This window comes from Toxotes jaculatrix, chromosome 5 (genome assembly GCF_017976425.1).
Source record: "Toxotes jaculatrix isolate fToxJac2 chromosome 5, fToxJac2.pri, whole genome shotgun sequence".
Taxonomy (NCBI): Eukaryota; Metazoa; Chordata; class Actinopteri; family Toxotidae; genus Toxotes; species Toxotes jaculatrix.
This window is the reverse complement of record NC_054398.1, coordinates 11,331,779-11,344,428: the sequence shown is the minus strand read 5'-3', so window position 1 is coordinate 11,344,428 and position 12,650 is coordinate 11,331,779. Positions and strand designations below refer to the sequence as shown.

General features: G+C 43.4%; 1 protein-coding gene across 4 annotated transcripts in view; it reads right to left on the bottom strand.

The window, feature by feature from the left end:
* Positions 1–1,347: 1,347 nt before the first annotated feature.
* The window catches only part of furinb (furin (paired basic amino acid cleaving enzyme) b), a 70,255-nt gene continuing 58,952 nt past the window's right edge, over positions 1,348–12,650 (bottom strand). For all 4 annotated transcript variants that reach the window (XM_041037966.1, XM_041037969.1, XM_041037967.1 and 1 more), the window contains exons 9-16: positions 10,478–10,690; positions 8,473–8,573; positions 6,561–6,664; positions 5,873–5,990; positions 5,477–5,656; positions 5,121–5,248; positions 4,317–4,445; positions 1,348–3,450 (exon numbers count right to left, since the gene is read on the bottom strand). In XM_041037966.1, the coding sequence (XP_040893900.1) occupies positions 2,741–3,450; positions 4,317–4,445; positions 5,121–5,248; positions 5,477–5,656; positions 5,873–5,990; positions 6,561–6,664; positions 8,473–8,573; positions 10,478–10,690 (1,683 nt within the window). In that variant the 3' untranslated portion in view covers positions 1,348–2,740. The remainder of the gene's footprint in view (positions 3,451–4,316; positions 4,446–5,120; positions 5,249–5,476; positions 5,657–5,872; positions 5,991–6,560; positions 6,665–8,472; positions 8,574–10,477; positions 10,691–12,650) is intronic.

Below are 12,650 nucleotides of genomic sequence, written 5' to 3'. Positions count from 1 at the left end.
TGCTTTAGCAAAGAGCTAACTGCCAGTGCCTGTCTATGGGGCTGTCACTCAACGTAACCACGAACTAATTTATGAAAGAATTTTAAGCCTAAATAACACTAAAACGGTTGTGGTACAAACAAAGTCACCCCCCACAGTGTTCACGGAGATGGAAACTGTCAATAGAGACCGAAAACAAAAAATGTACCAGGCTGTAAATGTTTTTTTAGGCTGTAAAGTTGGCTATTTTAACATGGGGTTCAGTGGAGAATTGCTCACTTCTGGAGCCAGCCTCCAGCGGCAGCCGGGGAACTGCAGCTTTTTGAACGCGGAAGTGATCCTCACTGCTGAAACCTACAACTCCCCCCGTGGAGGCATCCCGGGGACGCTCAGCCTCCGCATTTTTCTTTTTTTTTTTACTCCGGACCGTGGCTGGTGCCAAGTGTGATTCTCAACCTCTCTTTTTTCGTGCTCTCAGGGAGAGATAGCCGACCATCTGCTTTCTCCCAGCATCAGATTCAGCACAAATATCGTCTGACCCGCTGGAATAATGAGATTTGAACCTCGGTGTCCGGTTGATGTGGATGTGAACTCATCTAATGGGGAGCTGATTTGTTGGTGCTGTTTTAATTAATCTAATATTTCTTGTTGCCAAGCCTGGTTAGCAGGCAGCACAGAACAGTACATGACAGCTAATTAATACAAGCTAAAGGGCATAGAGGGAAAAAAATAGAAAGAAAGAAAAAAGACATGAAAACCAATACGCAGCTCACAGACATGTAATGAAGGTGTGAATGAGGAGATAACAGGCTTTCAAACTCCACTCCACTTTCAGCTACATGAGCCAATTCACACATTTACTTTCACATATGCACTATTTATAATGCAAAGCGTGATGAATCCGAGGGGCACTGAATTGTACAGTGAGTTTTCCCTGCAGATCTAATTATGGGCCACAAAATGAATGTACCTTCACCCATGAACCCAGTTACCGGCCTCTGTAGAGGGTGTTACAGAGAAAAGCTGCTAATGAACAAAGCTGCTTCCGACATTGTTTTCCCTCGCACGCATACAAACCTTTTCCATTTATATTAATTTAAACTTTTAAGCCCCCCCCCCCCCGCCATATTGAGGCTTGAGAGAACTCACTGCAGCTGGATAGCAGGGAGAAGAGAGGATGCTGGCACCGTGTGAGAGCTCAAAGCCCCGGAGTGAGGGAAAACACTTGCAACAATGATACACGGCCATAAAGAAGTGATGAACCATCTGCTCTCATGGGTGGTGTTTATGTGTCAGGGGCTGAATTTAAGATGCACAAAACCCCCCCTGAAAGTTTGAAAATCTGGCAGCAGAGATACAAACAGTATATCTATGCAACAGCCAAAGTCATTTTATTTCAGTGTGAAACTGATCTCCACAATATTAACATCTGTTGTCAAGTTAAATAAAAAAAGGATATAAAACAAACATAGAAAAATGCCATACAAGATATCTTTTTTTTAAAATCACCATTGTTCGCCATTCTGGCCTTTTGATTCAGCTTATGTAGCTGTAAGTCTACACTGTTATAGATGGGAAATAAAGCATATTGTTTGTCTTTCGGTGTGTGGTGCTCACAATAGAAAGGGAAAGAGCTTTACCCTGATGAAGACGTTCTGTGAGAGAAGCCCCAAAATCAATATATGCTCTGTAGGGAGAATGAAGAGAAAATCATCTTATTTCTTACCAGCGGCAACCAAGTAGAAACACGTCGTAAAGGTCAGCCAAGTGTTTTTCCTTTTTATTTTTTTTATTTCACTCAAGAACAGTGTTACTCTGCTACAACTCAATAAGATTTCTTTGACTGATGTATCTGGTATGTGTCTGTGCTTCGGTGGCAGTTCCCTCCGTGGCTTGATTGAAAACAGCATCCTCCACAGTTTCCTGCTTATCAAACAGCCTGAGGGATGTTTTATTATGCTGTCCCAGTACGCTGCCGGAATATTCAATTTAAAGTTTTCTTACTATTAATGAAACACTGCGTCAACTTCACAACCTCTGGCCCACAGTCTACCACAGATCTGATAAGCTAATTTATTAACGCTCTGATGGTCAGGTGTTTGGTGTGGACGACAAGAGGCAGAGGCACAGTTGATAAAGTTTAAAGAAGCATTCCACCCATTTTAAACTTTAGTGTACTTGTTGCAGGGATTACTCCTCAGCCTGTGCAAACAAATTAGACTTGAGCTTTCAGACTATTACTTTCAAACATGGAGTGTGGAGTTTGAGGGAAATGGGGATTTTCCAGGTGAGGTGGAGGGATCTAATGAAAGATACAATTGAGCTGAATTATGGGAAATATAGGATTCTTTGTTTTTGGGACTTTACCTTTACTTCTCAGAATGTCTTAGCCCCTGCTGCTCTGACTTGACAATTCTTTTTAATATCTATCTCTTGCCATCTTCCGGCTTTAAGTAGTGGAAGTGAACCATAAAACAGTTTTAATAAACTGGACAAACTATGGTAAATTATGGTATTTAAATTAAAATTCTGTGAAATAATTGAGTAATACATCTGACAACAAAATATTAATGAAATAAGAAATTTAAATAAAGACAGGAAAAACAAATGACTGACTCTTTAATGCATTTGGATGGGGTGCTGATGGGACAGTAAGGCCAGTGTTCTGTTTTTGTCTGAACCTCCATACGATCAGGTCTAAATTCTGACGACACCCAGGATACCGTGGCGTCAGACACCACAGCAGCAGGTGCAGGTTCAGCTAGATCGAGCTCTGCGTCTTGATAAAAGCTGTCCTCTCACTGTGACCATCCACCTCCTCGCTGTCTGATTCAGACTCGTAGGCGATCATGTCCTCATCCCCCCACACAGTGGGGATCCCCTTGTAGCATATCCGTGTCTTCTTCTCCTGTCCTTGGCCGAAGCCAAAACCAAAGCCCAACCTCACCCCCCTCGTCTCTGAATGCACAGAGGGCAGTTTGGTCCTCCAGCCCAAAGAAGTGCCAGTTGAGCGCATCTGCAGCAAGAGGAAGACCCCGGCGAAGGCAGCCAGGATGAAGGCACAGCTGAGCACGGCCATGACGGCAGGCAGCTGGGTGGACGGAGCTACGCTGAGCCCCGGGGGTTCCTCACCTTCCCCACTGTTGTCCTCTACTGCAGCTGGGATCTCCCCGTCTGGCTGGGCTCCGTCGCCTTTGAGTCTCCCAGCTTGAGGGGAATTGCGCTGGACCTGGTTTTGGTGCAGGCAGGAGGTGAGCACCAGGTGGCTGTGAGGCGGGCAGGACAGGCAGTCTGTAGGTCCAGTGCCAGAGCAGGTGAGGCAGGCGGGGTGGCAGGGCAGGCAGGCTTGGACCGAGGACAAGTCCACCCAGTTCTCCAGGGAGAGATTGAGGAGCTGCGGCCCCGAAGTGAAGCTAGGCGGACACAACTTCACACAACCCTGGAGGAAGAGGGAGAAGCCGGGGCTACACTCTGGACGGAGAGTGAGAGATGAAAGCATAATGGAGGTTAAGTTTCAGGCAATCCAACAAACAATGAAAATGGCTTCCACAAACAACAGAGGATATAATCTATGGCTGCAACATTGGCATTATTGATTAAACTGCTGATTATTGTTCCAGTTAATCAAATAAAAAAACGATCTAATAAAGGTCAGAAAACATATTTATGTACATATACATTAACAATTTAAATTCATAAAGTAATTAAATCAGTTGACTAATTGTGTCATAGTCAACCAGAGTTATTGTAAAGTATTGAGAGAGTAAATAACGACTAATTTATTTGAGTTTAATGGAAAACAACAAAGCTAGACATGATATAATAGTTGATGTATACAGCAGTTGAGTACAGCCTATAAGCAGGTGTGGATTTTCAGAGGAATTTTCTTGAAGGATGCGCTAAAATCTTAATGCCTGAAAAAGGTAACATCCAACTCAATCCATGTAAATATTCACTCATTTGTTATAAACCTTCTTGATATTTGGGTCTGAATGCTTGGGAAAAGAGAGAAGCTCCCGACCTCATCTGCTTTTCAATGAGGGAGTCATCCCTCTTCAGCAGTTGTTGACAACGTAGCACGTCTCGCACTGACGCAGCTTTAATCTCCCCTGCTGCTCCTCCATACGTCCCACACTCTGATTCAAACTAATATGACATATGCTAATGTGCATATTCATGGCGTACGTAAACAGATGCACGAGAGGTCTCAGTGAGGGCTATCTGTGTTCACAGCATTTCATTTTCACGTTAAAATACCCCACGCAGTCTGACCCAGAGCCAGGTTTCATAACAATGAGTGAAGTGTTCAAAGTCTGAACACTTGTGTGTCAGCGCACCGATACAGATCTGCTGTGCATCGAAGGTCTTGCAGCTGTTGTTGGACGGCCGAGGGAAATCAGATGATGATGGGTTGACGACGCTGGGTCCGGTGCCCCACAGGATGAGGGTGAACTGACTTAACACACCTGAAGGAGAAGGAGAGAGAGAGAGAGAGAGAGAGAGAACGAGGACTGAGTATTAAGATATGGAAGAGAATATCAATTTAGCACTTCTCAGAGAGATAACAGTGTGAACTGGCTGAGAAGAGGATATGTGAGGGAGGAGGGTGAGGAAAGAAAAGTGATTTGAGTGGACCAAAACAAAACACTGGAGCAGGATCCACACCAGCAGAGGAAGAGATGTGTTCCTATCTCATTTCCCCCTGCTGCTCTGAGTAAACAAAGCCACAGGAAAGCTCTAGGACTTAATGAGTTAACTCTTAATGACAATAAGCTGCCACTTGCCTTTTGAAAGAAAATGCATATCGACTGTTGAGAAAAAAAAAAACACTCTCAAGACACTGAAGTTTTGATAATCAAAAGGTTGCCAACTTTCTTGCTGTAGAACCCTTCTCTGCCCAGCAGCTGTTAAGTTTTAATCTGGATGTGTTTCTGAGAGCTGCTCCCTCTGGTACCAAAAATGGTACAAACTGTGTCATCAGAGAGGGAATGGAACAGAAGAAAGGCGAACTGAGGAGAGGCTATTTAGAGAAGCATGAAAATATGCATGACTTGAGTTGATGAAGGGGCCAGTGAACGCTGGAATAAATGTATGTCTGATGTGACCAGACTGAACAATTAATGATGGTGAATGGGGGTTACCATAGTCGTGTCCATTAGCTGCCACGTTTTCTATTTCCAGGGTCCATTCCCCTTGAGGATCCTCGTCCCATGAGTGGGTGGTCATAAAGGCCCAGTCGTTGAATCCCTCTGAGGACAAGTCATTGGGCCTGAAAGAAAAGAGGAGAGGTGATTTTGTGTGTGTGTGTGTGTGTGTGTTCAAATGCAGAAAGAATGCTTTTCCCAGAGAGTATGCTTGTGGGAGTATTTGTGTACATGTAAAATGGAGGTACACACATCGTGTTTTGTCTGTCTGTGTGTGTCTGTGTGCTAGACAAAGGGAGATTTATAACAGGGCTCCGCTGTTGGTGTGTACAGTGGTGTGTTTTACTGTGTACCTGGGGAACAGCAGGGTGGAGCGTGTGCCCAGTGGGCTGATGAGATGAATGGCCAATTTTCCTCTCTGGTTGTAGGAGAGAGTGAGCCGAGCCTGAACGTGTTCCAGAGAGCTGACATACTCCGGTCGCCCCCAGCAGGCATCCACGCTCTTGCTGAACACCAGCTTGTTCCCAATGTCTCTGCAGGTTTGACAAGCGGAGGGGAGAGTGGTTAATGCTGTGTGGCTGAAGAAATGGACACAGACAATAGCGCTGTGCTACAAATTTACGCTACCGTCCCTGCTCTGAGGAGAATGCGGTGACATCTATCAGGCTGTGTGGCATGATAGAACACCAAGTGCTCATAATGAGACTAAAACTCACTGTGGTCTACACACAAACACACACACTTCTAACCTTGGATTTGTAAGCATGTTGTGAACACACTGATGCTGTGGCCCCACTGTTGTCCAGTTCTGTGCCAAAGCCACCATAGTGCCGGCATCCAGGAGCCCATAACCGTACGAATGACTCACTGTCAGGAAAAAAAAAACATGGAGGGATGAGGACAATGGCAGGTTTGTGGGTGGTGGTGATGATATAACATCACAGTGTGAGAAATTATAATCAATCAACAATCCACTCTTTGCACTATGGCTTTATATTTGTCCCTCTATCCTGCCAATAATCCTACTAGTTACCAGACCGGCATCAAAACAGCCAATCGCAATTCACAAATGACCAATTTTTACCCCCGTGTTCTGATGAGCTGAAAATGTTGGCATACAGTAACGCTCTGTCAGGTTGAACGAGTGCTCTGCAAGCCAACTATCCAAAGGTTTGATAGAGCAGGGAGTTTTAAAGTGAAAGAGGTTATTATTCTGTGTATAATACCAAACAGGCAAATAAATTTACTGGGAATAGAATAGACTTTTGTTTGCTAAAACTGAATTATGCTTTTGTGTGGTAATAATTTCTCTCCAAAATATTATTCATGTGCTCACAAAAAATCTTTTCCTGTGCTCCTTGGAGTCGTCAGGATTGAGGCACAAATATAACACCTTATAATTCTGTCTGTGCTTGACATTAATGAGCTAGTCTCTACCTCTGCGTCCCACTCCGTTTGTCTTCCAGTCCCCGGCGCTGAGGTGTCCGGGCCGGGATGTCCTCACCACCAGGTGCTGCATGTCCCTCCAGGTCAAGTTCATACTGCACAGATACAGGAAGGAAAGCAAAGACTTTCTGTCACGTAATAGCCGAAGTTATTACTCCCTACATTATGCACATTATGAGAAAAGTCAGGTTTCGCTGACCTCAACTGTATGACAATACAGCAGGAAGGAAATGCGAGGAGCTATGGGATATGGAAAAGGTCAGGAATCTGTAAACACACCTGAAATATGATCCAGCTGAGCATACATAAAAGAGGATAGCCATACATGCCTGAAATATAATACTGAGATGTAGAGGAAGCCCGGAGGGATATGTCAGTCAACCATAAAAAAAGATACGATCTCACATTATGGTTTTAACACCAGCGTAAAACACCAGCATTAAAGGTACATCATAACCTACTGTGCTAAAAGGTCAGGGAACACAGTAAAACAGTGGATACAGCACTGTGGAGGACTGCGTCTAGACGTCTCCGTAATGATAGTTTCTAATGAGGTCTGGGACTGGGGGATGGGGTCACCTTCTGCACAGTACAAACCCAATAAAAAAGTTTTTTTTTAAAATATATATTTATTAAGAGGTACAGCGGAGAAGCATTGGTCCAAGCAGCCTTTGAGTCACCAGTGAGGAAGAAACTGCTCCGTGGGTTAAGATAATCAAACCATGAATCACACTGCTTACTGAGTGCAACACCACAGTCGACAGAAATAGAAACACAGAATTGCACTGTGGCTTATTACCTCTGCCACTCTCTGCATCATCTGCATTCACATCGCACATTCTCTCATGTCTTATTAATGGACAAGCCCCCCCCCCCGCCGAGAAAAATCACTCAATGTCACCTCAGCAAAGAGGGAATGGGAGAAAAATAATAAAATAATAAAACGTCAGAAAGCCAAAACACTCTGCCTATTAAATGATTCCATCTCTGTGAATTTCCAGTGTGGTCCCAGTGTGATAAACTAGCTGGCTGTTATTACGCCTGCCCGTCAAAAGGGGTGCGTGTGTGTGTGTGTGTATGTGCACGTGTATGTGGATGTGTGTGTGCTGTTGGGGGGGGGGGGGAGGGGGCACAAATACTGACTCTAGTTTAGAGTTGAAAGCACAGAGTAAACCTCAGCTCTGACAGTCACTGCCCCTCCCTTATGATATTCGAGGTGACAGTGCAGAGATAAATCGGGGATGTACGTACCTGAACTGAAACCAGGCTGTGTGATTTGATTTGACACCTGTCAGCTAATCGCTAATGTGGAAATGAGGAGAATTATGCGGCGCAGAGGAATGCCGTTTGATAAGAAGACTTAACACACATAAGATACGACTAAAAGATACCACAATAATGGATAACATGTCGGAGCTGCTGACAGAAACTTGGATTCTGACACCTGGAATCCTGAGTGAGCGATAATGAGAGACATTCTCGAGTTCAAAATCTTCACTGCCGGCCCTACAGGTATTCAGATGTCTATGTGGGCTGCAGCTGCTGATTTGTCTTGCTAATTAACTGATTATCAAAAGCTTAATTTGCTGAGGAAAGAATTTCTGGGCTGGGACTTATGCCAACTCACGACTCCCAGACGTGTGTGCGCACTTCCAGACGTGAGCGCACGCACGCACGCACGCACGCACGCACGCACGCACGCACGCACGCACGCACGCACGCACGCACACACACACACACACACACACACACCTCCCACAAGCACACGGTGGAGCGTATCAAATGAAGTTTACAATAAAATGAAAATTAAAAAAATGTTTACTTTTATGATTTTCTAATATAAAAGTGTATTGACTACGAAAATAGCGATGGTGGAGATGGGAGGAGGCTGTGTTGCTCTCACTTGGCCTCCAGAGCCAGAGCGATGATCCCAGCAGCCAGTGGGGCCGAAGCAGACGTCCCTGTGTGAGAATCTGTGCATTTTTGCCTCAGGTCTGTGGTCACCTTGGAGACAGGAGAAGAGAGAGAGAAGTGCACAGAAGCACAGTTAATATGACACACTGAGTTTCCCACTTCAGTACGAGTGAGGTTCACGGTGAAAGAGGTTGAGTGTTAAGTCAGTGGAGGGTCGGGGACAACGGGAGCTCTGCCTGCAGCGATCGGATATGGAAAGAAATGGGAGGAGGAGGAGGAGGAGAATGAGCAGATAGGTTTAGCCTCAGGTCTGTGGATCAGCGCCAAAGGGTCACAGCCAGGGCAGTGAATGTCAGCCAAATCAGCCGAGCCAGGTCGGGTGACGGTGAGACAAAGTATGTTAGCACTGTGGGCATACCTCTGCTCTCCATCTCTGCCAGCACCAGAGAGTTAATGAGGCCTGTCTGGGTCACCAACGCGGACACGTCAAAAATGACAAAGAAGCCAGAGGGCAAGGCGAGCTGTGAAGGTTATGGACAGATTCTTTGCTTGCAAGTTTTGGGCCTGACAGATTGTGGCACTAATGACCATTATCTGCAGAGAGATGTCTACGTGTCAGAGGAGTAAACAAAGGGAGGGCAGGTGTATGCACTGGCCAACAGTTAGATCTCAGAACCGAATAAAATTACACAGAAACACTGCCATTCAACAGAAAGTTTGTCAGAACTTTTAATACTGTTATCTGTGAATTTATTTATCAAGAAAAAAAAATCCAAATATTTGCATGGTTCCAGCTTTTCCAATGAGAGGATTTTCTGCTTTTCTCAACTTTATAAAATTCTAAACTAAATATTTTTGGGTTTTGTACTGAAGTGAAAAAAAGTAATCAACAAATTCATCAATTATGAAAATAATAGGTAGTTGTAGCCTTACACTGATTATGTTTTTGCCTTTACAAACATGTTTGCCAAAGCAATTAGTTACAAAAAATTATTAAACTGATCTTTTATTTATACTGAATAGCACAGTAACAATCAGTCCAGTAATTGTACAGACTGGTCATTTAAAATCCCACATTTTGACAAAATGCAGTGCTTTGAATTTCTGTTGTTCGACGATAATAACACTATAACAAGCACAACGCCCGGAGGAGCAATTAGTGAACTTTGTATTTTTTTTTTTTCACACTGTGGCGATGTGTTTATTTTTGCAAACAGCTACATTTTCTTCTTTCTAGGTGTGAACACAAGAGAAGTTTAATTGCAACACAGAGCAGACAAAGCCATTATGCCTGGTTAAAGGTACAGGAACCCAGTTTGTGGCAGGTGACCAAACCTGTCCACCAAATGAACTACTTGTTAGTCCGTGCTGGATTTATTTAAAAGCCCTGTCTGCTTGTGATTTGACAGTCTAGATACAAATGCTGCAAACGTAAAAAGCCGACAAAGTGAGCATAAATTGTAGTTTTGGACAAAAGAAAACCCGCATTAACACACTGATGCTACAAATGACAGCCTCTGACTGCTAAAGTAACAACGAAAAGCCACTGCTGCGGTATATTTTAAAATTACTTCAATTTAAACCCATTTGATGAGTTGTGTTTGCTTGCCTGCAGCATGCCTCTGGTGTGTTTTGGAGGGAATGGCAGATTTATGGTTGTTTAATGTTATTCTGTGTCCCCAAGGCAAGTCTTTCTTCAGCTGACAAGCGGCTTGAAGGAAGCATGTGGCATCTCTCAGTGTTTGTCAGCTTTCGTCACTGTATGTTACACATCAGTCACTGTGATTTTGACCGTTTGATGCCTATTTTTTGAATCGAGAGAGACAAGATTAATGTGTACGTACGCTCGAAATTTCAGTTGCAATAGCATCAACTTAGCATGAGATGTATGTTTATTTTAGAAATGCTGACATTTACAGCGTGCTAAAGATCTGACGTGTAAAAACAATCCTACACAAGATCCGAGATGTTTGTGTGTGTGTGTGTACACCCACTATCTGTTTCTCCCCCAGGTTTCCAGAGCTGAAGGTGGAAGCGAGGGTGGAAGAGCAAGGTTCGCTGTACCACGGCACGCTGCCGGACTGCGTGGTGCTGCTGATGGACAAGGTGTAAATGCTGTTGGTGTAGCCGTCACAGTTACAGCTGTCCTGCTCCCGGCCACCATTACCCGAGGCCCACACGAAGATGGAGCCCAGTCCGCTGCGTCCCTGTGGTATACAGACACATATATGTATATGTTTACATAGCTGTAATCCACATAGCATAGGAAAGAAAGAGTGAGAAACACTAACAAGAGTTAGGAAATATGTGTGAAAAACAGTAAACATTTGTCTTGATGCTTAAATGTCTTGTCATTTGTGCGCTTTCTTCCAGAAATACTAAACTGCTGTAGGCCCAACTCTTATTAATACATCATAATGTCAGGCGACTTCTTGCAGCAGAACGTCAGATAACAAACAGAAGAAATGTAATTACAAAATCTACTCAAGCTGAATATCATTTAGGGGTCTCATAAATGACAACGTGATATCTGGCAGTGCGACTGTACGCTCCTAAAATATAATCAACTACATGAGACACACATTTAAAGTCCAGCTGAGTCTGGACTGCCAGCAGGAGGCTAGAAATCTTGTGGTGGTTTATGCCTCAGAATGAAATTGCACTAAACGTTTTTCTCAGAGTAACAAAGGCTGTCATTTGTCAACTCAGGAACATCGGTAAGATTAGATTGTTCCTTTCATTCCAAAGACACACAAGCCAGCTTTTTCATGCCTTTGTCTCCAGCTGATTAGATTACTGTAATTCTTTATTCGCTGGAATGTGCGAGAAATCGATGGACCGCCTTCAGCTTGTACAAAACACGGCTGCCATGGTGCTCACATGTTGTAGAAAATTTGTGTGCATTTTCTCAGTTCTGGTCTCTCTGCACTAGTTACCTATGACCTTTAAAATCGATTTTTAAGTTTTAATGCTTTTTTTTTTTTTTTGAGGCATGGGTTGGTCTGCCCCCTTCCTACGCTGCTGACCTTCTTTCTCTCACTATGTTGCAGAGCATAGCCCGTAGTCTGCTGACCAGTTGGTGCTGATGGTCTCTGGGGCCGGGCTGCAGACGGAGACAGAGGGCAGCAGGGCATCTGGAGTCAGGGCTCCACAGCTCTGAAATAGCCTCTGGGTGGAGAATGACTTAAGTATTTTTTTTTTCCTTTTTGTTAAAGTCTTACAGACTTTAAATTTGGCCTTAATTAGGGTTACCTTTGCTGTCAAGAATATATTTAACAACAAATCTTTTTTTTTCTTCTTTGCTAGACCTTATTATCTCTTAAACTCTCTGATTTCCTGTGAAACAATTTTTGAGTGTTCTATGTAAGGTGCCAAATCATAGAAGCATATTGCTGGCATGACAGAAAAAGACAAACAGATCAGCATCATTGTATAACCCTCACCAACCCACGAAATAAGATAACAAAAAAAAAGGTAACAAGAAAAGCTTTTTGTTATGATTTCATAAGTCAATAACCTGAATATATCCTGTTATAACAATAAACTTAGAATAAATCATGATACTGATCGTTTTTTCTTTTATTGGTGTGGCAGCAATACGGTTCTGTACCAAATAAATCAAGGTATTTTTCTTATCATAATTTAGTCACCACTCACATTTCTAGTCAGCATTCATCATGTCCGTTCATTCACAAGTTAATAAACCAATTAAAGTGGAATTTTTTTCATCAAAGACTCAAGGCAGCGATGTGGATGCTGTGATGTTCAGAATAAAGCTGAAAGATTAAAATGTCTCTTCTTCTACCTACAGTTTGAACCAATGTGGGCGGATAACATATTCATTTTAGAGAACAAAACAAGGAGCCAAGAAATACATATGATGAAAAAAGAGATGAAAGAAAGCGGAGGGACCTCTCTTACATCCCACATACAGAGCAGGAACAATAAAACAATTGATGGCAAGAAAGAAATTAATAAGGTGAGAGAAAAGAGGTGTAAACCATTTCATCATCAGAACCACAAAACGACACAGCGTTTTTTGCAGGAATGTTTTGCTTCTCGTGCTCTGTCTGTTCTGCTCTGTCTGCTTGAGTCTCAGTCTGGCCTGGCTGAATCAAAATAAAAATCCTGCCACATCATCAGTTCCAGCAGTGGCTGTGTCACAGC